Consider the following 26,939-nt stretch of genomic DNA (forward strand, 5'->3'; position numbering starts at 1 on the left):
TACTGTATAACCTTCTGAAACAGTGCCTTGTTTATAAATGGTTTATAGGTGTTCAGTAGATGTTCAACAACTGTCAACAACATCTCAACTAACTATCCACTAAGCCTAACCCTAAGCCCTAACCTTAACCATTATCCTAACCCTAAACTTAACTCTTACGTAACCTCTATTCTAAACCTAACCCTAAGCCCTAACGTTACCATTATCCTAACCCTAAACTTAACTCTTACGTAACCTCTATTCTAAACCTAACCCTAAGCCCTAACATTAACCATTATCCTAACCCTAAACTTAACTCTTACGTAACCTCTATTCTAAACCTAACCCTAAGCCCTAACCTTAACCATTATCCTAACCCTAAACTTAACTCTTACGTAACCTCTATTCTAAACCTAACCCTAAGCCCTAACCTTAACCATTATCCTAACCCTAAACTTAACTCTTACGTAACCTCTATTCTAAACCTAACCCTAAGCCCTAACCTTAACCATTATCCTAACCCTAAACTTAACTCTTACGTAACCTCTATTCTAAACCTAACCCTAAGCCCTAACCTTAACCATTATCCTAACCCTAAACTTAACTCTTACGTAACCTCTATTCTAAACCTAACCCTAAGCCCTAACCTTAACCATTATCCTAACCCTAAACTTAACTCTTACATAACCTCTATTCTAAACCTAACCCTAAGCCCTAACCTTAACCATTATCCTAACCCTAAACTTAACTCTTACACAACCTCTATTCTAAACCTAACCCTAAGCCCTAACCTTAACCCTTATCCTAACCCTAAACTTATCTCTTACGTAACCTCTATTCTAAACCTAACCCTAAGCCCTAACCTTAACCATTATCCTAACCCTAAACTTAACTCTTACGTAACCTCTATTCTAAACCTAACCCTGAGCCCTAACCTTAACCATTATCCTAACCCTAAACTTAACTCTTACGTAACCTCTATTCTAAACCTAACCCTAAGCCCTAACCTTAACCATTATCCTAACCCTAAACTTAACTCTTACGTAACCTCTATTCTAAACCTAACCCTAAGCCCTAACCTTAACCATTATCCTAACCCTAAACTTAACTCTTACGTAACCTCTATTCTAAACCTAACCCTAAGCCCTAACCTTAACCATTATCCTAACCCTAAACTTAACTCTTACATAACCTCTATTCTAAACCTAACCCTAAGCCCTAACCTTAACCATTATCCTAACCCTAAACTTAACTCTTACGTAACCTCTATTCTAAACCTAACCCTAACCTTAGCAAGTATTTGATTGTTTGTTGCTAGTGTGACCATCTGTAGATCGTTTATATGGGGCTATCCAAATAAAGTGTGATCGACATACAGTAGTCCCACTCGAAGCCTTATCCACACACCTTTCTTCCCTTCTTGGACGTCACAGTTCTCATAGGTGCAGGGTCCCCAGGCCCCCCATGGGGACACTTCACACTCGATAGGACAGGGGATGTGACACAGCTGGGATGTGTTGGGGATGGGACCCCCACACAGCTTGCTGTCCACAGGACGGGATGCTAGAGACATGGAAATAAGGGACAGGCATACTTACAGTATAGTCGGTTTAAAAATTAAAGAACTTGATGTATGTCGTCCCCCATTTCAGTGATAAAGTTACAGAAGGCACAAATATCATACCCCCCAAAATATGCTAATGTGAGACGTTAGCATGTCTTGGGGGTATGATATTTGTGCCTTCTGTAACTTTGTCACTCAAATGGGGGGACTACATACATCAAGTTCTTTGAGTTGACAAGGTAAAAATATGTCATTATGCCCCTGAACAAGGCAGTTAACCCACTATTCCCCTGAACAAGGCAGTTAACCCACTATTCCCCTGAACAAGGCAGTTAACCCACTATTCCCCTGAACAAGGCAGTTAACCCACTATTCCCCTGAACAAGGCAGTTAACCCACTATTCCCAGGCCGTCATTGTAAAATAAGAATTTCTTCTTAACTAACTTGCCTAGTTAAATAAAGGTTAAATAATAAATACATTTTTTTTTTAAACAAGGTCTGTGAAGTGCTGTCATTTCCTTTTGTTTATCTCCCCACTGATAGCACACTGTTAGCATTTCAGGGTGATAAATAAACTCTGATTAACCTTTCAGCGCAATCTAACACTTGAAACAACATGAAGCATGGCCCACCGCTCTCACTGAAGACACATGAAGGCGGTACCGAAGGTGTGAGAGAGCTGCAGTGTCTCCTCTCATACATATTCTATGAAGAATAATCCATTGCCATGATTCCCCTGTTGCAACGCTTCAGATTTAGAAGCTGTGTACACGATGCGTATATTCCCGCAGAGGAACTTCACTTCACGCAAAGGAACAAAAGAGAGATTGTTTTTCTCGGCAGGAGGATAAGTGAAGCCGACTGTGAGACACCATTTTCTGGATGTTTCTTAAATGCACTTGAATAAATGGGTTTGTTTGAAAGTTGGAGTGGAAAGTTGGCGAGTGGTTTTGTGTGTCTGTCACATCAAAGCTGTTTTGGAACATAGCACAGTGCCGCTTGTTCTGGTTGATGCAACAAAGGCTCTTGATCTCCTAACAGATTGTCCAAGGCAAAATCCACTACCATTGGCTACATTGTCAAATTCACACCCCTCTGCCACAGCATATGAACACACACACTCACAGATGCAATGTGCAGAGGCACGTGGGCACCCACGTGGACGCGAACAGACGTGCATGCACACACATGCACATGCACAAATGCACATACGCACACACACCTGCACACACCTGTATATGTGCACATACACGTTCAAACACTCAATCTATGATCCAAACATTGCATCAGCGGATGCAACACTTTCAATCAATTACACTTGTACACAAACACACTTTCTCACTAAGCAGGATCTGAAGATCAAGATGTCCTCACACGTCTCTCTCCCTAAGTCTGACAGCTCCAACAACACATTCAGCGCTTCGAGTCTTATCAAGTCAAAGAGAGCTGAAAAATTATTCTGCCGAGTGAACAGTGAAAAGCAAGCACAGCTTTGAAATTGATATGCAAAAGGAATGATTCCCTTACAAATAGTCCATTTGGCAAAGCCTGATAATCCTTGTATTATTAGTGTGCAGAACAGACTTAAATCTAAGTACATCAATCCATTCTGAATAGAAATTGTCGACCAACAGATTAGTGGTGTTTGTGATAAAGAAAAACCCAGCATCTTCATTACACGACTTATACAATGTGCTTGTATTTCCTGCATTGTATTGAAACTACAATAACAAATGTCCCCTAGCGCAACTAATGTGACTGTTGCTTGTTGGTGTGCCAGAGTAGAAAAACAGGGGAAAAAAACATCTCACAGATGCTTTGCATATTCCATCTGGAAAAACAACCGTGTGTTATTTCACCATTCCCACAAAGGCTTAAAAACTTGTCCCGATGTGCCAGGCAAATACTTTAATGTCCCTTTTTCCGTACCACTTCTTGAAACCGTTTATTCGCAAACTTAGTTGAAAACACATGTTGGTGTTTCAGAAAACTACACCACTTGAGACGCAAAATCTGCGGAGAGGCCAACCTCTCCATCATAGTATCATCAGTATCATCCATCAAAACAGAAATGCATGCTAACAGTACATACTTCAAATGAGAAACATTATTAGGAATGGAAAAGGAAAAAAATAGAAGAGAAATAGCAAGGAGGAGAAGAATGCAGAGAGAAGAAGTACGGATTGGTCGAAAGCACCTACAAGGCAGAGAGAAGAGGTACGGATTGGTCTAAAGCACCTACAAGGCAGAGAGGGGAGGTTCGGATTGGTCTAAAGCACCTACAAGGCAGAGAGGGGAGGTTCGGATTTTTCTAAAGCACCTACAAGGCACAGAGGGGATGTTCGGATTGGTCTAAAGCACCTACAAGGCACAGAGGGGATGTTCGGATTGGTCTAAAGCACCTACAAGGCACAGAGGGGATGTTCGGATTGGTCTAAAGCACCTACAAGGCAGAGAGGGGAGGTTCGGATTGGTCTAAAGCACCTACAGGGCAGAGAGGGGAGGTTCGGATTGGTCTAAAGCACCTACCTGTAACTTCAAAGCTGATGGATAGAAGAGGGGGAACACTAGGCTTCTGCTGGTTTGAGGTCTGACCCTCTGCAGGCACAGGGAGATACAACTATTAGCAACACCGTCACTAGAAAGGGAGAGGGTTTTGGATGTTGAGGCATACGTTAAGTGCTGTTACAGGAGTCTAGCGGTTTTCCAATATGAGAATGAGACTTGTAGAAAGAATAAGGATGGGAAGCGCTGCAGGGATACACTTGTTGATCTTTAAAAATGTATATTGAAGGTGCTCTAATAAGATCAATCCAGTTACCCCTAGAACCTGATCAGCAGTCAGTTTTGGATTTTCCCCTCTAGAATGGTTAAGGTTTGGATTTAGGGAGGGTAAGGTGATCCTGGACCAGTTGTTCTTCTAGGAGCGTGGTGATTTAGTTTATGCATGCAGTGGTGGTTGCTGCAGACTTCACTGAGGCACTGTCTGCCTGTGTCTGCCTCTATCTATGTACCAGCTGGGGAGATTACCCCCCTGATGGGGAGGAAGAGGAATCCTGCGCCAGGAAGATAAGAACACTCTCCCTTCTAACTCCCACACACACGCATGCACACACACACAAACACACGTGGGAACACAAACATGCACATACATTTCAACAAAAATCATTAGTACATTCTCCTTTAATGTCAGTCAATCTTAAACTGCGTACCAAAGCAACGTGTGTTTCAACATGCGGGAGGAAATTACGTGGTTTCAGTATCTATGGTTAGATAGAGAGAGAGAGACTATTGTCAATGCAAAGAAGCCCAAATTGCGGTAGTGACGTAAAGACATACGACAGTTAGTGACACCGAGTACAGGCAAGCATTTACTCAGAAAATATTCACACCCCTTGGCTTTTTCCAGATTTTGTTGTGTGACAGCCTGAATTTAATATTGATTTTTTAGAAATGTAAATATATTTAGAATTCAAAATGAAAAGCTGAAATGTCTTGAGGTAATAAGTCTCCAGCCCTTTTGTTATGGAAAGCCTAAATAAGTTCAGGAGTAAAAGTTTGCTTAACAAGTCACATAATAAAATGCATGGACTGCAATAGTAGTGCTTAACATGATTTTTGAATGACTGTCTCATTTCTGTTCTCCATACATACAATTATCTGTAAGGTCCCTCAGTTGAGCAGTGAATTTCAACCACAAAGACAAGGGAGGTTTTTCAATATTTCACAAAGAAGGGCACCTATTGGTAGATGGGTAAAAAAAGTAGACATTGAGTATGATCATGGTGCAGTTATTAATTACACTTTGGATGATAAATCAATACACCCAGTCTCTACAAAGATACAGGCACCCTTCCAAACTCAGTTGCCGGCGAGGAAGGAAACCACTTAGGGATTTCACCATGAGGCCAATGGGGATTTTAAAACAGTTAAAGAGTTGAATAGCTGTGATAGGAAATAACTGACGAGGGATCAACAACATTGTAGTTACTCCAATCTACTAACATAAATGAGAGTGAAAAGAAGGACGCCTGTACAAAAAAAATAAAAAAAAATAAAAATAAAATCCTGAATACAAAGTGTTATGTTTGGGTCAAATCCAACACAACAAATCACTGAGTACCACTCTTCATATTTTCAAGTATGGTGATGGGTGCATCATGTTATGGGTATACTTGGCATTAGCAAAGACTAGGGAGTTTTTTGGGGGCTAAAAATAAACAAAAACAAAAAATCATTCATTGTGTAACAATGAGCATTGGAATTGCAAACAGACGAAGATCGTCAAAGGTAAACGATGTATTTTAATGCAGTTTGTGAACATGTTATGCCTGTGCTGGTTAAAATTGTTGTTTTTTATGGGGCTCTATGCTCAGATAATTGCATTGTATTCTTTCGCAGTAAATCCTTTTTTAAATCAGACAACGCAGTTGGATTAGCAAGATTCTAGGCTTTCGATACATGTGAGACACCTGTATTTTCAAGAATGTTTAATATGACTATTTATGTAGCGATCACCGTATGTTGTGGAATTTCAGCCCGCTAGCGGGTTCCGTGCGCAGGGAGTTTATGGACACGTAAGTGTGGCTCATTTGGCCAATATCCCTCGTTTATGGATGGAGCTGGAGGAGCCAGGTCGGATCTGAATGTATATGGAAACCTGGTCGATGTCTTCAATGTCCGGTAAATCAACGTCTTCCCTGTCATGTTGTTTCCTAAAGAAAAACTCTGAAATGGCATATTGTTTTTATGAAGATTTTGGAAGATCTGTCGCCAATTGGATGGAAACCAAGCGAGTGCGCTAATCCCGTGTGGCTTTGATTATGCCTGCACATCATGGTTCACCAGCAGCCCTAATCATTTTAAGAATACTCTACCCGCCAAACAAGCTGGTAGGAATTGGACTTAAACTGAGCATTTTTTTGGTCTCTATCTCTGTAATTTGTCTGTATCTCTGTAATTTGTCTGTAATTTGTCTGTATCTCTGTAATTTGTCTGTATCTCTGTAATGTGTCTGTATCTCTGTAATGTGTCTGTATCTCTGTAATTTGTCTGTAATTTGTCTGTATCTCTGTAATTTGTCTGTATCTCTGTAATTTGTCTGTATCTCTGTAATTTGTCTGTATCTCTGTAATGTGTCTGTATCTCTGTAATGTGTCTGTATCTCTGTAATTTGTCTGTATCTCTGTAATGTGTCTGTATCTCTGTAATTTGTCTGTATCTCTGTAATGTGTCTGTATCTCTGTAATTTGTCTGTATCTCTATAATTTGTCTGTATCTCTATAATTTGTCTGTATCTCTATAATTTGTCTGTATCTCTATAATTTGTCTGTATCTCTATAATTTGTCTGTATCTCTATAATTTGTCTGTATCTCTATAATTTGTCTGTATCTCTGTAATGTGTCTGTATCTGTGTAATTTGTCTGTATCTGTGTAATGTAAGTATATGTGTTCATATACAAAATAGTAGAAAGTAGGGACCACAATGGAAATAAGTCCCAGATTTATTTAAAAAATCTTTGTGTATATATGTATATATTTTTTACTGGCAAAAAAAATCATTCAATCGATCCAAACTGAAAGAGCCATCTGTTACAAAACACAAAAAAGTTGAATGTCATTCAGAGATTGTCAAGCCTTCTATACTGGGTAGGCCTACAAGGCAGGGAGGGAAGTATTCTCTGTTTGTCAAGCCTTCTATACTGGGTAGGCCTACAAGGTAGGGAGGGAAGTATTCTCTGATTGTCAAGCCTTCTATACTGGGTAGGCCTACAAGGTAGGGAGGGAAGTATTCTCTGTTTGTCAGGAATGACATAGTCTATTTATCGTGGTGTTGAAAACACCAACCATGATATCGAAGTGCCCTAAGTCGGTATGCTTCGTTTCTTGATCGTGTGGTGCATTGGCACAGAAACCTGTTGGTGGTAAACTCTTTGCATATATTTTATATAATTATAAATATGGCTCGTCTGGGGTAGTCTGCAAACCACTGACTTTTTGGTCCCTCGACTGTGAAACAAAAGTATGCTGTAGTCGATATCAACGTTTATAAACACAGGGTCGTAAACATGATTTAGAGTTAATTCTATGAGGTGGAAGGGTGTTCAATTTATGTTCATGTAAAGGGGAGGGTCATGTGAAAATATTTTTGACGTATATATTTTTATGACTCCTTGATTTGGACCAGCCCCTCCCCCCAATACATTTTGATCAGTCCCTTATATATAGGAAAGACATTGTTATGGAAAAGTGTTATATATAGAAACGTCTCATTACCATCTTTGTCTTTGAGGTTGTTGAGGTAGGTCAGTAGTTCAGCGTTGGCCTGGACACAGTACACCTCTCGGTTCTGGAGCCCTCCCCCACACAGGCCGGTCTGGTTGCTACGCCGACGGTCCTGTTGGCTTAGCAACGAGTCCACCCTACAGTTGCTCCACTCTGTAGTCCTCCAGGTGTAACTGTGACGGTGACAGAGATGGGTGTGTGGGGGTTATGCTGTCAAAACACATTTAAAATCTGACTGATGTTTCTTTAGCTAATCAAATCCCTGACATGTCTGTGCTATAAAAACACATTTGTGACTTGTGTGTTGATCTGTTCTACCTGCATCTGAGGCTGCAGCTGCCAAACTTGAATTACACTAATCCTTATCGTTCCACTACAACTTCAACAGCTATCAGCTCCATGTTTGGCTAATTGCTTCCAATCCGTGTAACCCATGAGTAATATGAAAAGATACATTTTAGTCATGAAAAGTGTCAATTTTAAAGGCTATGTCACGACTGATAGTTTTATAGATGGTGTGGTTTTGAAGTATTTCGCAGAATCGGAACAGGAGAGCTCAAGTGTTATGTGAATGGTTGTGTAAAGACGGGATATGATCTGTGTGTGTCTTTACGTGGCAGGTTACAGGACAGACAATATTGTCATAGACTCCACTTGACTGGAGTCGGTGTCTTGCAAAAGCTCAAACACTTGCACCAATCTTTCTCCATATGCTCTCTCCTCCACCACAGACACAGGCCCACGCAAACAAACTCCTACGGGCCACCCAGGAGAGCGAATTAGCTAGGTGAAGTAGCTAATGGGAAATCAACAGGAGGAATGTATCACCTCTGTCAGGGAGAATCCAGTAGACTTTGGGATGTTAGTGCACTAAGTGGTTCCAATTTGTTGAAAACTTCCTGGAGGCCTATCAGGTTCCTGAACTATGTACGGTAGTATCTTTCGACAGACTGGTACTACTGTGTAATACATTACATTCGGACACATCATTTTAAATTCCGCTAATACAACATTGACTTAACCCACATTCAAGCTCTAGGCCTACCATAAATGTTCTGTATCTTTCTTACCATATATTCAGTGTAAAACTATAACTTCCACACATCCTCGTGACACTAAGTGACACTCACGTGGCGCAGGGCAGTACTCCATCCCCCTGAGGGTCACATGGCTCCGTCTCCTCCAGCGGTGGGCAGTCCTCCCCCTCCCCCACAGAGAACTGGTGCACGCGTCTGGTCCTGGAGCGTTGGCCCCGGGGGGACTCAGGGTCTGGGTCTAGACAGGCCTTGGAGCAGGGGCCCCAGTCTGCCCACTCGCTCAGCTTACAGTCCTTAGCAAGGATGCAGGACTGGACCGTCAGAGGGAGGTCCCTGGGCAGACACCGACTGGAACACAGAGGTGAGGCGAGAGCAGAGGAGTGGCAAGGTCAGTCATCTGAGATCAGTCTGCGAGCTGCCTGTAATTTGCGACAGTGGATGTGAAATCTGGTCCTGAGGGAGCCCTGTGTGTGTTGGTGGTCCTAGAACAAGTGGTCAGTGGGTTTCAAAGACAGTTGAGGTACATTTTGAGATAGAATTTGGTGTATGTTGATTGAATTTGTGGAATGTTGGTTTTCGTCCTGTCTATTGCAGTGTGTCATTCATCAAGGAAGCATTGTTTTACGACAGATAGACGGCTGTGTTGGGTGACGCCACCACCTGTCGGAAGACAATGGGAAGCCAGGGGTCATTCATCAAGGAAGCATTGTTTTACGACAGATAGACGGCTGTGTTGGGTGACTCCACCACCTGTCGGAAGACAATGGGAAGCCAGGGGTCATTCATCAATGAGCAGGATGGAAGTACATGATACTAATACTATCATATACTAAAATGTACTAATACTTGTACTATAGTAGAATGTACATTATACTAAGCATGTTGTAATAAGCTGTATTCAAGAGTCCTTAGGGAACTGACTGGCATTGAACCATAGTACTCAACCCTTCATTCAGAATCATCACAACTTAATAAACAATAAACAATGTAGAAAAAAAAGATGGAAAGGGTTTGTACAACAGCCCCCACATTTAGGTAGTGAAATGGTTGCTGGTTCAAATCCGACTCAAAGGACCATGAGAAGAGGGGTTCGGTACATGTAATACAATACAATACTTAAAGTTACTTATACTAGGTTCATACAGTATCTACATCAATTCTGAAGGGTAGTGCCTCAAAAGCATTAGAGTAGTAACCACAACTGATCAATCACCAAAAGCAATCACTCTCTTAATCATTCAACTTGCAATTAGAGCTAATGAATAAACGCTGCCTCTTTAAGCTCCTTCAAATGATTAGCAATTAATGCCGACCATTTTCTGTTCCTTGCTCTGTTGCGTGCATTGCCTTTCCCTGAGGCGCTGCGGCTGACGAGCTTTTACTGCTAATTACAGCTCGGCTTCATTTAGAAACCTCTCATTTAGGCGACGCCGATGCCACACTTCACCTCTAGCTTCTCACACTTCTGCTAGAAACGAGTGAAACTGGTTTGAAAAAGGCTTGAAAAAGAGCCTGACTTGTGTTTTTAACCCCTCTGTCTCCACAGATTCAGATACCTTTTGAATTCGTTGATGTGGTGGGCCTGCAGGTGTGACGTCACGACGAAGCTCCGTTGTGCTGCCAGCAAGGCACGCTGGTGTTTCTTTCTCAGTGAACAACATTCAGGAATTAAAACAAAGGTTCTGTGACACAGTGAGGATAATGGCTCGCTTCCTGACTCAGATGAAACTTCACACATGCTTAAAAAGCCTTAAAGCGTCCATTGACCCTTTTCACGGCATCTCGATCTCTTTCAGTATTTTATGATTTTGTTGTGTCAACTTTTTATTACATTCTGCATTGTTGTAGGGGTTTAAAAGTCTTTAAAGTAGTCATACTTTAAAAAGATCTCCGTCAGTCAGACAGATCGGGGACAGACAAAACAATTTCACTTGAAATAAGAGAGTAAAAATATTTCAAAAACACTGAAACCTCTCATTTTAAAACCAATAAAGGTTATACGACAAACAACAAGAAATGCCATGAAATTCCACAAAACAGAGTTTGGTTTCTGAAGAATATCCACATTGAACCCAAACGTGCTCATTTACACGAGGCTTTGGCTAAGAAACATGTTGTACAATTGAAGCCTACAAAACCGGCTGTACTATGTGGGTCAGGGAATGTGAAACCCTGGGCGAAAACTTTTAACAATCTTTTTTAGCGCCTTGATGTGAGTGGAATGGTTGGAAGGCCAGTGTGGCCAGTGAAGAGAAACATAAGCATAAGCTAAAAGATGTAAAGTGACACTTTCTAGAAGTGCTTCTGGTGGTAAATGGAAACTTCAGAGGCCAACATGTAAGCTGGAACTCTACAGTAAATGGCCTACACATGCATTCTGTTTTCATATGATTACATGTAAAGCCAGCCACTATTCTACAACCAGGCTAAAACAAAGTCTAATGATTCAAGAGAAAGCTGTGGCCAAATGATGACAGATGTACATCAAACAACATGGGAAATGAAGTCAGCAAGATGTCCGGAGGACGACTGCCTAGATTCACTGGGTATCGCTTCAGAGAGAACCCAGCAAACCGGGAACATTCCCAGAACATTAGCTAAGATTCTCATTAAGTTCTAGTTAGGGTTTCATCTAACATTATAACATCCCAAAAACATGCAAAGAATGTTTTTGATAAGAACATTTTTATTTGATTCAAAAAATGTTTTAAAGGAAATATCCTTGGAATGTTCTCTATAATTCACGAAAATGTTGTGCATAACATCTGTAACAACCATCACAGAGCATTCTCCCAAATGTTCTCATTAGGTTTCCAGATCATGTAATAACACAATGTACCAGTAAAGTTTTTATAACAAACCGCTGCAACAAAATATGAGGGCAACGTTCTGGGAATGTTATTGCAACATCAGGCAAGTGTTTTATACAAATATTGTATAATCATCATCGCAACTGGACAGTTTTTGTGCTATGAGAACATTGCCGCAACCTAACAAATGTTCTGGGAACTTTCACAGAAACAATGTTGGTTTGCTGGGAAGTTTGTTCCACTTTTCTGGAGTGACAAAAACAACAATAAATATTTCAGAACCAGAAAAAAACAAGTCAAAGATTAATATTTACATTCCCAAGGGCGTAAGATTTGTTTTCACGGTTCTTTTGAAATATTTGATCCCAGCCACTGCTGAGAAATTGGCCCCAACAGCGCATTAATGAATATATTTAGTACATAATTGATCAAATCTGTAGCATGGGACACATACATAATGTGGATGTAAGGCTATATAACGGAGACTGTAGTTCTCCTTGCTAGAGATGAAAGACCTCATGGATTCCTAGATGAGAGGTACTGTACTGTGTTGACATTTGAAGTTATTGTCACTCAGCATAAAACAAAGACATCATTCAACACAAAAGAAAGAGCTTCAAGGCAAGAAAGGGCACACATGCTGTCTTGTCTACTGTATATCGTATATAAGATATAGTATGTGAAGAACCTTAGTCATTGATAGCCTGAACCATACTCCTAATGTGAAAGATTTTCATAAAAAGTATTTGGTCAACAGCATTTAAAAATAAATGACTCTACTTTTTTTAAAGTTGAACTGAAATGACTCTTAATAATCAAGCTTTTTGATTTGAAATGCTTTTATCTTTCATCACCTGCACACGTAACAATACCAATACAATGAGGTGCTTGGTGCAACTCACCCTGCTCTTTTACAGTCGGAGATCACATGAGACTTTTCAAAGTGCTTTACAAAGTGCTGGCTAAGATTCAATCCCTGTCACGGAATGAGCACCAGTGAATATAGAGTTGTCATCTCCACCGTTGAAAGTAGACATCAGAAAGTGGGAGTGCTCCATTGCTTTGACAGCAAAGCAGAGACAAATAACCATTCCCTTACCTGTCATCCACTGTACATCAGTACAGTACATCACATCACAACATAATACTGTGCTTACAGTTCTGAAGAAGATAAAAACAACCCCTTGTAAAGGCCTGTTTAGACATGTGGCAGGTTTGTGCCTATTTTAAGATTGCGTGTTATTTAAGGACAAGCCAAGAGATAACTAACTATGATGAATTACAGTTCTGAAAGGACAAAAACACATGGTTTCCAATGACCAATAACATATCATGGTTTGCCCATTTAGACTAAAAGTACAATTTTAAAGGACAACCAGCACACAGGCACAAAGGACCCTGAAATACTGATGCTGAGCCACTTACCTGAGACCCACCGTGCTCCCGTTCCTGTGTGCACAGGACACCGTGCGACTCTGGTATCCCAGCTGGATGTCCCAGAAGGGGCTCTCCTGCCTGTTGAGCCGGTTCCTGGTCCGTTTCTTCTGGATCAGCTCCCTAGTATCAGGGTCTTTGACCTCAGGCCTCTCCCTGGCCTCCCCTTTACCCTTCCTACGCTTGGCCTGCCGCACCGGCCGGGAAATGGGGAGAGAACAGGGCATCCAGGGCCCCACCCTGAGGCTGTACACCCCCTCAGGCCCCTTACAAGGCCCTGGCTTACAGGTCTGGAACTCAGTCAGGTTGGGGCAGGCGGAACCCCCGAAGAGCGGAGGCACCAGGACACTGCGCACCCGGTTCTTTAGGCCGGTTCCACAGGTTTTTGAGCAGGACGTCCAGGGGGTGAACTCAGACACTACACAGTCATGAGGGCAGGGGATGAGGCAGGCCTGCTCTAGTCGAGGCTTGGGCTCAAAGTACTCACAGATGTTGTCGTCTCCGGGAGACTCGTCTGACTTTAGTATGCAGCCCACCTCCCGAGTCTGAATGCCCTCCTCACCCCCATTGCATAAGTATGGGCGCACGCCCCCAAAGGTCCTTGCTGACACGGACACACACTGGTTCCAGGCACCCAGTTTCCAGTCGTAAAGGTCCTTGTGCCAGTCGCACACACGGAAGCAGTTCTGCTGGTTGGAAGGCCGCTGGGACTGGTCACAGTTGGTGTGGAGGGTGGTCCAGCCGTCCACGTGGGCACACCACACAGCCCGACTCTGGCTGCCACCTGGACCACAGTCACTGCCCATACATCTGCCCCATGGCCCTTGGGAACACAACACAGACAGGGTTAAAATAACCATATTGTTTTTACATCAAATGGTAAAGTAGATACAGTGTACAATATACAGTATATCAATTGATGGGAAATTGATTATTTTAGGGGTGGTAGTTTATGAATCATTTGGAAAAAGCAAACCATACAAATATCATCCACAGGCGCAGTGGACGGATCGATGGAGACCAGTAATGTCTACCAGTAATGTCATAGAGAACCCCGACCACGCCTTCATACCCGCTGACAGAGGCATATAGCACATTGACAATTCATGCACTAAAAGATTAGTACATCAGCTATTCTACTATAGCTCTCCTTTCAGCTCCACATTATTACTCTGAATGAAGTCTCCATTGCAGCCGTAACACAAGAGCTTTCTCTGACTTTTACCCCGACGCCAAACCTCATCACAGTAGAAAAGCTGCGGCTTAATAGTGGTGTTGTTCATTGAGTCATTCAGCTCAACCTAATCCGTGACAATGTTGTGCTCTGACGCTGTTATCCGCAGGCTAGTGACAGCACAGGACAACTGAGAAAGAAGAGGAGACTAATGTACAGCTTCACCTCAGACCAACCCCTTCCATCTACAGCGTACACATCACAGACAAACTGAAATGGTCCACAGACAGTGTGGTGAAGAAGGAGAAACAGCACCTCTTCAACCTCAGGAGGCTGAAGAAATTTGGCTTGTCACCCAAAACCCTGACAAACTTTTACAAAAGCTCAATCGAGAGCATCCTGTCGGGCTGTATCACAGCCTGGTACGGAAACTGCACCGCCCTCAACCGCAAGACTCTCCAGAGGGTGGCAAACTCCCTGCCCTCCGTGACACCTACAGCACCCAATGTCACAGTAAGGCCAAAAACATCATCAAGGACGTCAACAACCCGAGCCACTGCCTGTTTACACCGCTACCATCCAGAAGGCGAGGTCAGTACAGGTGCATCAAAGCTGGGACCGAGAGACTGAGAAACAGCTATTATCTCAAGGCCATCAGACTGCTAAACAGCAATCACTAACTCAGAGAGGCTGCTGCCTACATTGAGACCCAATCACTGGCCACTTTAATAAATGGATCACTAGTCACTTCATACAATGCACTCTAAATAATGCCACTTTATACAATGTTTACATATCTTACATTACTCATATCACATGTATATACTGTATTTTATACCATCTATTGCACTTTGTCTATGCTGCTCGGCCATCGCTCATCCATGTACTTACATGTACATATTTTCATTCACCTCTTTAGATTTGTGTGTATTAGGTAGTTGTTGGGGAATTGTTAGATTACTTGTTAGATATTACTGCACCGTCAGAACTAGAAGCACAAGCATTTTGCTACACTCACATTAACATCTGCTAACCATGTGTATGTGTCAAATAAAATGTAATTTGATTTGATTTGAATTGATTGTGTTAGATGATGGCCTCGAGCTGAGTGGTATCCGGGTGAGGGTGCCTTGTGTTTACCCACGTTGCACCCCTAAACCGATTCCCCCCCCTGTGGAGGACAAAGAACCCTAGTCTGCCTGAAACAGGCTGAAACATTTCCTGCAATTATCAGACCCAAATGCCTCAGATGACAGCCTATTAGTGGACTCATCTCATCGCTCAGCTGCTGATCTCGCAGGCAGGAACTGGCTTCAATCTGCGTATCAGCATGTCGACAGAAGCCTCAAGACACATCACACATGGCTGTTCTTTTTCCCCCTATATCAACACAAGATCAATGCCCTGCTGTCATACTACACATGTATCATATATAGTTGTGATTCAGGGGATGTCTGTGCATCCGTTAGCTACCGATCAGATTGGGGTTCATTTAATAGCCTTATGAAATGGGGTGTCTTCGGGTATTCGGCACAAAAGAGGCAGGGGGTAAACTATCTGGAGCATTCCCAAGGCTTATCCCTATGTTCTGTTTGCCTGAGTAAATGAAACCCTAGCAAAATTATTTGCCGTGGTATATCAGACCGTATACCACAGGTATGACTACTATTTTTACTGCTCTAATTGCGTTAGTAACCAGTTTATAATAGCAATAAGGCACCTCTGGGGCTTTGTGGTATATGGCCAATGTACCATAGCTAAGGGCTGTATCCAGGCACTCCGCTTTGCATCGTGTTTAAGAACAGCCCTTAGCCGTGATACATTGGCCATATACCACACCCTCTCGGGCCTTATTGCTTGAATATATAACTCAGGGGAGAGTTTTCTTTCTTTTGTTATCCTAGTTAACATTTTTATACATAATTTCCAAGGGCCTTAACAGATTTCCCATGGGCTCAAGTGTACATACTCCCAACTCTAAGCAGCAGATTAGGCTGGAGTAAGAAATGTTATATCCCCACTGTTGGAGAGCCAGTCGGATCTCTCTGTCCCCATGTGTTCATTAATGAACAGACATGTTTTGGCTCCCACAGGGTCATCCTCACTAAGGATGGAGTCAGACAGAGCTGTTCACTTGGTTGTGTTTGCTTGTTATTGATCCTTCTAAGACAGGAACTACTTAATGCCAAGGTCAGGGATTACTTTGAGCTGTCCTTGCTGTCTGACAGATACTAGTGGTGGTCCTATTGCCAAGAGATTCCTGTCGTTACTTCTGGTTTAGGTGTCTCATAGAGCACTCAAAACGTCTGTCATTCTACAGAATGTCAGGAACAGGTTGGACAGGTGTTATTATGAGCATATTAGGTTTGCTTTAGGAAAACCACTTAAAATAAAGTGCTATCACATCTCAGATGGCCAAAGCTATAAAAAATAACTGTAAAATGAAAGCGAGCCGAGGACCTTGTATCCCCAAACTACCATACCCAACTACGAGTAAAGTTCAGTTGCAGCACAGAGTGAAATGGAATACAAAAAGCCCTCTTAAATACAATTGCACATAACCCTTGGCGGAGATGAACGTCAACATATTGAATATGCCAAGTTGAGCCCCTGTTAAACCCAGTAGAGCAATTAGTTAGCTAAAAGGCCTACAAACAATCTAGCCAAAAAGCTTGAAAACAATCGGATGAGCATTCCACAAGGCCAAACTATGTATCCCTTCAGAGAGACCATGGAAAGACAAAGGATGAAGAGACAATCTCCACATATTCCTAAGGGGTAGTACAGAAGTCTGCATTTGAAGAGAATGCATCATAAGATCTTAAGTTACTAAAGTATGGTCAGACACTTCATTTCACTTCCAAATGAACATTGACCTTCTTTTTTCTTTATAAACAACACCAAATTGTAAATCATGGGTTATAATGAAAAAGAGAAAAAATATGTCTGAGGAGAAGGAAGAGACCAGAGGCTACCACTTAATGTCTGCTGAAAAACTTTGAGCTGCTTAACATTCATGGATAATTACCAACCCTATGTTCAGTGTGATCTGTGCTCTTGGCCATATTTCGATAAGCTACAATCCATTGACTAAAGCTCTTCCTCTCACAATTGACCTGAATGTCATTAGCTGGAATACCACAATGACGCTTCCATGGTTTAAAGGGCTTTGATGATTTTTGGTTCATCAAGCACAACACACAGCACCGCACATAACTCTGAGGCAGACTTTCAATTTAACCCATACAATGTTCAACAGTTTCTTCCATTTAATTATATTTTTCACAAATAGGAAACATTGTGCGGACTCCGTGTCATTATTGATGCCATGCCATCTTCATGAACAAGTGTCATGGTTACCATCTGCTAGTCATCTCATTGGATTCAGCTAATTAAATCATTAATTTCAGTGATCAATAACAAACTGAAGGTGGAATACTGCACTGCAGCTTGTGTAGGAGACAGACTCATTTGTCACTCCTGCAGTGACAAGATATTTTTGGCATTCTGCACAAACCGCCCATTCAAGTGTGTCTGTCAAAATCCGACTGTCAATGCATTCAACAGCAGACACATTTCAAAAGGTAAAACGCAATGGTCCATGCTCCACTTAGAAATCTGTCAGGAAATGTGTCCAAGCTGTCGGTAACAGTAAGAACACAATCAATAAACCTCATCATTTCACATGGATCTCTTATGTGTGTTGTGGGAGTTTATGTTGTTGCCCAAACGTTCTCTTGCCCCAGTTTGAGGCAGGATGTTGTGGGAGGAGCAGTCAGTGGCCTTTAAATAATGGGATAGGGATGGGAGTGTCCCTCCTGCTTTGCGGTGATATTCATCATGCAGCTCTGACAGGCGTGCTTTATGAGAACACAGGAAAGGTAAACCAGATAACCAACAGTAAATCCTACCGCAATTAGTCACAAGCCACTGAATCATGTTTCAATGAAAGGAAGAAAGCTGTTTTCAGATAACATGCGTATGATATCTATTGTAAGGTGGTCTGACACAGTAATTGGACCAAATCAACAATCTACCATTCATAAAATTGGCATGTTGACATTTGAAGTTCAGAGGTTGGACATTTTGATTGATTACTTCCACAAATTCTAACTGATTCTGTCTCTTCATCTGGGAGCAGACTGCAGTGTTTTTCTTAAACAATAGTTATAGAAAGGATAAATGGCGGGAGGACATAATAAACACATTTCACAGCGGAATGGACTTCCATTATGCAAAGTAATAGAATGGAATGGATTTCGATGTATATTTTGGACTTCCATCAACACAAGCGCTTATTGAACTGGGATACAAATAATCACACGTGCTGCAATGTAGCCTATATGCTGATCACTTAACGAGATTAAAAGAGTTGTAATTTTTTTAAATTTATTTATTTATCATCTTTATTTATACCAAAACACAAAATGTAAACCACTGAAATATGAAATATAATCCAGAAAATAATGAAATAACATGGTCACAGGTTTTAGTTAAGATATCCTAATCCATGTAAAACATTTGAAAGCCACTGCAATACAAAAACAAAGCCCCCTGAAATGATGCCAACAAAACTGCATTTCAAGCGAAAAAATCCACCATATTGAAAAAAAAGAGTAAGGAAAAGACAAATGACAGAGAGAGAATGTGCCCCTTGGTGCTTGGCACTGCAGTTAAATATTAATATGATGGCAGTTAGGAGCACATTGTTGACTCCAATCTAAAGAGGCACTTCCACGGAAGACTTCCTTGGTGTGGTAGAGGATGAGGGGTGAGAGAGGGGTTTCATTGACTATAATCTGCCCTTAAAAAAAAGCCAGCCATTAGTCTGCGAGGAAGAGTTGCACTTAACAGGAAGTGAGCTGGGTTGTGAAAACAGTTGCGTGTGTTGCTAGGAGCCTGCACGGATACCATGAAAAGAGGCAGGGTATCTTGTTTCTCCTTTAGCAGGGAAAATCATACTGTCGCTGTTATTGCTATAAAACCTGGGGGCATAAACAGTCCATACATGCATATACAGAATATCATCTGTCTAATGTTACGCTAATGCTTTATGTGACCAACTCTTCACTATTTGTGTCTGCTATTGTTGTTAGTCAATTTCGTATCAATTTTGGGGTTAAAAGTGCTCTTGGCATGAATGTGTGTGCCAGTACAGTGTGTTTGTGTTGTATGTGTGCACGTGTGTGCATGTGTGTGGACGTGTGGGTGCATGCACAAGTGGGCGAGTCTGCATGTGCCGTGTTCCCGTCTGATTGGCTGCACGCGTGTGTGTGACTGTAGCTCCAGGGCCAGAGATTTGATAATGTACCTGCCACTTTATTGAGATAAATGCTCCAATCACACGGTGAGATCCCCCACCCTCTGGAGCGCCTCTGCCTAAGATTAGATTACTGCTGCCTACGATGCATCATTCTCTACATCTCAATTCAATAGTAAAGTAACACAACACTCGGAAACTTCATAGAATGAGGATTTACAACGGGCACTGAGGAGGTGTCTGCCAAACTAACACACATGTTCTAAAAGGCAGCCAAATGCAGCACAATTAAGAGCAACATGAAGGTTTAACATTTTAATTTTATAGCTGACAGTCCACAGCAGGTCATGGATGAAATTAGAAATAGATAGTGAAAAACAAATGATTGTTTTGTGGGCCGGAAACTATTACTAAGCGTGTGTGACCTATGCTTTGTCTGCTACAACAAAGCGCACGTGTAGAGAACAATACAATTAGGAAGTCACCGCTTAAACATTACATTAATCCTATAATCTTATAATGCTTCCATTACAGAGCTCTGAAGACAAAATACTAGTCATTCTCAATAACACTTGGAGGTTATTCTCTATGATCCCAGCAACGGTTGGTAGTTCATATCAACTAAGTTACATTTGTTGATCATATGACAGGTAACTTCAAAGGGGACAAACCATCTGTGAAGGTGGTGGGAACATATACAGTACCATACTTCAGACTAAACATCGCTCTTCAAAGGGGACAAACCATCTGTAAAGGTGGTGGGAACATATACAGTACCATACTTCAGACGAAACATCGCTCTTCATAGGTCGTTTTGGCAGTCAATGGCCAGTGTGTCCTTTTCACCCCAGGCACTAATCAGAGATTAGACAAAGCTTAGAGTTGCTAACATCGATCCTGATCAGAGAGAGATGTTGACATGTTAGTGTAAACAAGATCTTTGTTTCGATCAGGACACGAGAAAAGACAAGGACAGGAATGGGCTGAGCGGTCCTCAATTCACGACAATGTCGTGTGGGTCCACAAAATCATCATGTGACCCGTTACAATTGAGAAGGATCTAAGATGGATGTTAGTGGATGAAACATGTTTCTAATCAATTAATGCCTATATAATACAACAGAAATGGTGAGAAATGCTCATGTTGGGCTGATAATTAAACTCCACAGCTGGGATGCTTGTGCTTCTAATTAGTGCAGGATGGGAAAATAACACTTCTAGGACGCTAGTGGCTAAACTTGGAACACGAGGTGTGGAATCTCTTTCCTGGGCCTATGGGGATCCCTCTTGGATTGTGATCCAGCAGCACTATTCTTTTGGACTGAGTAGGAGTGTGGGAGGTGTTGGTAGAGAGTGGATACCCCAGCCAAGCCAAGCCTAGCACAGCACACACACACACACACACACACACACACACACACACACACACACACACACACACACACACACGTTGGGCCAAAACAGACAGACTGCAGTCACACTTAGGCCGGCACACAGCTTTCTGTCAACACTTTTCATGTTTCCTTTCATTTTATATCAGCTGTGAGATGTACGATGTAAACAGCAATAAAAATACACCTTCGGGGTGAAAGACATTAACTTTCTTTTGTATCATGTCTCCTAATCAAAACAAATTACCATTGATTCCACTTAAATGCAATACTACTTAAAAGCTCCCCTGTGAATACCAAATCTGAATGTCAGATTATGTAGCACTGTACATAATGTATGTACATGGCATGCAAGCCCTGACATCAAGAATAGAAACGTGTCACGCTATAATTCACCATCATTCAATGGAACCATCTAAAGCCAGAGGACCTAGATCTTATCACTCACAATACAGAGACAACATGCCAGATGACAGATGCAAAGGCCTTTGAGTGCAGGAAGTGTGTGCCAAAGAGAGTAGTTTCCTCTCACACCTGTTCTTTCTCCAGGCAAACTAATTCTACCTTTTAATTTATTGATTCTAGCTAGTGGTCCCTTGGGAGATCCAGTTCTATTGATTGTTGGGGGAACGGTTTCAGCATGACAGTGAGGTTGGGGGACGGTTTCAGAGCGCATGACAGTGGGGTTGGGGGAACGGTTTCAGAGAGCATGACGGTGAGGTTGGGGGAACGGTTTCAGAGCGCATGACGGTGAAGTTGGGGGAACGGTTTCAGAGAGCATGACGGTGAGGTTGAGGGAGGTTTCGCTGCAGTCTTAGCAAAGTGTTGAGACGTTTACCGAGATCTCAGTTCTCAAATTGAGAGCAGTGAGCACTGTGAGGTCTTTTTAGGATTTTGGCAAATAATGTTATATTATGTTTACAAGAGAAGCATATAGTGAAAGGGCAAAGTAGTGATGATAGGTTTATCGTCCTCTGATTTCCCTGTCAATATTTCTGGATTCTTGTATTAAATGTTCTGTTCATTCTGTCGGTATTGATCTGGCTGGGCATTTGACTCAAAATGTTTCAGTGTGTTGCTTGCCTGGATTGGTCGATCACTTGTTGAGTCCAATTCTTTCCAAATGAACACTTATCCTCCAATCCCGAAAACACTGCGATTGAAATGGTTAGTGAGTTTTCACCAAGCATCTGTACCACTGATTCATTGCAGTAGATAGAGCTTGTTAGCCATTCTCACCCATCCAGACATTGTTTCCGATGCTAAGAATAGAATTAATGATTGACAACTCCCGTTCCCAGAGGATCCGAGGTTCTCTCTCCCTCTAATTTGAGCCGTTTCATTGACACGTAGAGAAGAGAGCATGTCAACATCAGAGAGACTCGTAAATTCTCACAAGCATTCACCCAGCTTCAAATATCACATCCTGGATCACGAGAAAGCACTTGTGTGCTTGTGGAAGAGCTCAAACACTTGAAAAGGCTTAAAACAAAGACTGAGATAACTGTTCAACAGTCTTATATTTATTACAAAACTGCAACTCCAGAAGTTAGAACCATAAAAACATTGGCAACTGAAACCGTGGCTCACCTAACTTAAAAGACATCCCCTGACCAACATTTGGGCACAGCTAAAATGGCAGGTGAACTTATCACCAGGGTCAAAACAACTGTGTCAATTAGCCACATCGTTAGCGTTCAGCCAATAGAAACAAAAAAACAATTAAGCACATAAACACAATTTGCGTAAAGGTTCAGATGGTGGATACGTTAACTTGGAACTGTTGAAGGTTTGTAAGTGAATGACTAAATACATACACAAAACACAATATGCTCTTAAATATATAACTTGATTTTAATAAATACTTTGAAAAATGATGATAAAACCAGAATATCTTCTTCACAGTGCCTATGTGTTGCATGAGCATACTGTGTATGTACATGTTGCTTTAGATAATGTTTTCTGCATGATGTGATATTTCCTGCATAGATGCGGAAGAAAGGACAAATACAGCGAGCGGAGGATGAGGTAATCATCTCAATGTCAACTCTGTAACTAAGAACAAATCCTTTGAATTAGGATTCAGGGACTCCGCTGCATGCTATGCCAGTGAACATGAATGCTGTTCAGGCTATGGCATCTTTGAGGATAAAATAGAGAGAAAATAAGTATTGGGTGTACTGCATTGACATTATAGCATACTCTCCAAAGAACTGCAGGAAACTGTCAAAGGATTTAAGAGAGATAAAGGTATTTTTCACGACAGTGAACTTGATCCAACAGCACATTGCCTAATGATCCTGACATGAGTGGAAGACGATAGAGAACATCATTCTCTACAAGAAACATCAACTTCCTCAGAAACTCTGTTCTCCCGAAACCAATGTGTTCATCACGTACAGTTTCTGTTTCATCTCTTGGTTTAATTACACACCAGGGTTAAGCTCACTAAATGCAATTGTATAGCCTTTTCCATTCCTCGTGTCGCTATTACAGGAACACGAGCCCAGTTGGTCCCTGCGCTACACCGGAGTGACGAGTGGCGTTGCACCTAATGAAATCACGAGGCAGAAAAGGGCAGGGAGAAAAGTGTTAACCTGGAGCCACAGAAATAGCCACCGTGTCAACTGGAGGGGAGAGAACTGTGATCCCAATCTCCAGCATTTCCATCCACAGTGCTAATGCTCCAATCCCACTCATTTCCCCCCTCCATGTTCCCCTGGCAGCTCCTCCCTCTGTTAATTGGACAGATGGGGAGATTACGGAACCTCTGGGACACGGTTGCTAGGCTATTAATGGTGGTCACGGGACAGACACAAATCTCGTCATTTCTCGCTTCTCTTTGGTGTAAAGGTCTCAAATACATGTTCTCAAAGATTTTGGTTTTCAAACATTGCACACCAATTGCTGATTTTGTCCATATGGTTATTTACCAGCATAGCCGTACTGTATGTCCCATATGAAACAAAATACAATTTTATTGGTCGGGTACACAAATTCTGCAGATATTATTGCTGGTGCAGTGAAATGCTTATGTTCCTAGCTCCACAGTGCAGTAATACTTAACAATACAAAACAATACACGGTACTACAAAAAATAACAAATAAAGGAATTAATAAAAATATACATATAAATATACAGTGAGCTCCAAAAGTAATTGGGGCAGTGACAGTGATTTTGTGTTTTGGCTCTGTACTCTACACTTTGGATTTGAAATGATACAATGACTATGAGGTTTAAGTGCAGACTGTCAACTTTAATTTGAGGGTATTTTGATCCATATCGGCTGAGCTGTTTAGAAATGACAGCACTTGTTGTACATAATGTAGTCCGCCAATTTTAGGGGACCAAAAGTATGGGCACAAATTCACTTATACTGTACGTGTATTAAAGTAGTCAAACGTATAGTATTTGGTCCCATATTCCTAGCATCACAATGATTACATCAAACTTGTTGGATGTATTTGCTGTTTGTTTTGGTTGTGTTTCAGATTATTTTGTGCCCAATAGAAATGAATGGTAAATAATGAATTGTGTCGTTTTGGAGTCACTTTTATTGTAAATAAGAATAGAAGGTACATCAATGTGGATGCTACCATGATTACGGACAGTCCTGAATGAATCGTGAATAATGAGTGAGAAAGTTACAGACACACAAATATCATATCCTATCAAGACATGGTAACCTCTCACTTTTACAATAGCAGGGGGGGGGGGGGGGGGGGGTGTATGATATTTGTGCGTCTGTAAATTTCTCACATCATTATTCATGATTCATTCAATTCATTCAGTATTATCCAAAATCATGGTAGCATCTACATTAATGTAGACATGTTTACAATAAAAGTGTCTCCAAAATGACACAATAAATGATTTACCATTCATTTTTATTGGACTCAAAATAAACTGAAATCATACACAATCATTGTCTCAATTGTCTCAAGGCTTAAAAATCCTTCTTTAACCTGACTCCTCCCCTTCATCTACACTGATTGAAGTTGTTTTAACAAATGAGCTCAATAACCCATAGCTTCCACCTGGATTCACCTGGTCAGGCTATGTCATTGAAAAAGCAGATGTTCTTAATATTTTGTACACTCATTGTACATACGAAGTGTGTTTAAAACAGTATTTAAATATTATTCAAGTGACCAGTGTTCAATGACTATGTACATAGGGCGGCAGTCTCTAAGGCACAGGGTTGAGTATTGAGTGGTAGCTGGTTAGTAACAGTGACTAAAGTTCAGAGCAGGGTAATGGTCAAAGGCTGGCTAGTGGTGACTATTTAACAGTCTGATGGCCTGGAGATAGAAGCTGTTTTTCAGTCTCTCCATACCAGCTTAGATGCACCTGTACAGTCTTTGCCTTCTAGATGGTAGCAGTGTGAACAGATTGAACGACAGTGATATCAATGTGTCAGTTTGGAAAGACACAAGCTTGACAAAAGCCATACATATTTTATGTACACTGCCTTGGTGGATGTATGAAATACACTCTGTTTGCCCCTGCCAGCTGTGCAGCTCTCTACCCTGTTGGTGGATGTATGCAATACACTCTGTTTGCCCCTGCCAGCTGTGCAGCTCTCTACCCTGTTGGTGGATGTATGCAATACACTCTGTTTGCCCCTGCCAACTGTGCAGCTCTCTACCCTGTTGGTGGATGTATGAAATACACTCTGTTTGCCCCTGCCAGCTGTGCAGCTCTCTACCCTGTTGGTGGATGTATGCAATACACTCTGTTTGCCCCTGCCAGCTGTGCAGCTCTCTACCCTGTTGGTGGATGTATGCAATACACTCTGTTTGCCCCTGCCAGCTGTGCAGCTCTCTACCCTGTTGGTGGATGTATGCAATACACTCTGTTTGCCCCTGCCAGCTGTGCAGCTCTCTACCCTGTCATTTCAAAGAGCCAATGTAAGGAATCAATATCAATAACTGATGCTAAACTGTACAAATCAAGGGGCCCCTGAAAGATTGGCCAGTGGCCAGTACATATTGCACAATCATATAGCTTGAGAGAGAAGGAGGTGCTATAAGAGATCCCCAAAGAATTCATTAGTTCCAGGAAAATGTACCAAAGGGGGGGGGGGGGGGGGGGGGGGCAACAATTGAGAGGTCTGTTTGTACACCAGAACAGTAGCATAAATCAGCATACACCAACACATGAGCCAATCTACTGAAGGATGTTCTGTGAACCATAGGAGTGATGAAACTGTATGAGGGCTGTGCTGGCTTGCCAGTGAATCCACATGGCTGAACCTGTAGTGTCCAGCACCTGGACCACAAACGTACAAAATGAGAAATACATCTGAATTAACGTTACTTTGAAAATGATTTTAGAACGTCTTTACAACTAACCTTTTGGATGAGATCCAGATTTGATCTAAAAGAAATATACGTTGGGTTGTATTTATAGACCATGAGCATCTTCCATATTCCTGATATTTATGCGAGCACTGAATCCTCTATGAAGTAACGGAAAGCTACATGAGAGAGAAACTCATTAGCCACAAATAAACCACCCACAGTTCCTCACATCTGTTCCAGCTCCACACATTAGAACACACCATCTTCAATGAGTCACAGTGTAACAAGATGCGCCATTCTCGGCTCTCTCTTTGGTGATGTCTTTGCAGGATTGCAGGTGGAGACTACAGCTTTTGCTGGTGTTTCATTGTGGAGCGGGAGGCCTGAGGCCACACTCCTCGGAGGGGACACACACTCTTCGCTGTGATCACACCAGGGGTCGGGTGCAATAAAGGCTGCCACCCTCAATCTGCAGGCGAGGAGATGAATGAGCATACCTCTGTGTTTCTGCTCTTTGATTCCACCGCTGTGCTGAGCCAAGTAAACATGAGAGGAGAGGGGAGAGAGAGGGGGGGTTCTATCTTAGAACACACACACATATACACACACACACACACACACACACACACACACACACACACACACACACTGAAACCCACCCATTCAGACATGTGCCCTCATGTCCATAGTTGCTTATTT

At 41.9% G+C, this 26,939-nt stretch overlaps 1 protein-coding gene across 5 annotated transcripts in view; it reads right to left on the reverse strand.

Annotated features, from left to right (window-relative positions):
- The window catches only part of LOC109902035 (thrombospondin type-1 domain-containing protein 7A), a 95,853-nt gene that overhangs the window by 50,468 nt on the left and 18,446 nt on the right, over window positions 1–26,939 (reverse strand). For 3 of the 5 annotated variants that reach the window (XR_004203064.1, XM_031790356.1, XM_031790369.1), the window contains exons 2-6: window positions 13,103–13,934; window positions 8,961–9,215; window positions 7,822–8,003; window positions 4,074–4,142; window positions 1,387–1,542 (exon numbers count right to left, since the gene is read on the reverse strand). Coding sequence is in view for 4 of the 5 variants with exons in the window: in XM_031790356.1 (XP_031646216.1) it covers window positions 1,387–1,542; window positions 4,074–4,142; window positions 7,822–8,003; window positions 8,961–9,215; window positions 13,103–13,934 (1,494 nt within the window). In the remaining variant the exon portion in view is untranslated. The remainder of the gene's footprint in view (window positions 1–1,386; window positions 1,543–4,073; window positions 4,143–7,821; window positions 8,004–8,960; window positions 9,216–13,102; window positions 13,935–26,939) is intronic. The other 2 variants (XM_031790361.1, XM_031790376.1) reach the window with 1 other exon arrangement.

The sequence above is a fragment of the Oncorhynchus kisutch genome, linkage group LG2 (genome assembly GCF_002021735.2).
Source record: "Oncorhynchus kisutch isolate 150728-3 linkage group LG2, Okis_V2, whole genome shotgun sequence".
Taxonomy (NCBI): Eukaryota; Metazoa; Chordata; class Actinopteri; order Salmoniformes; family Salmonidae; genus Oncorhynchus; species Oncorhynchus kisutch.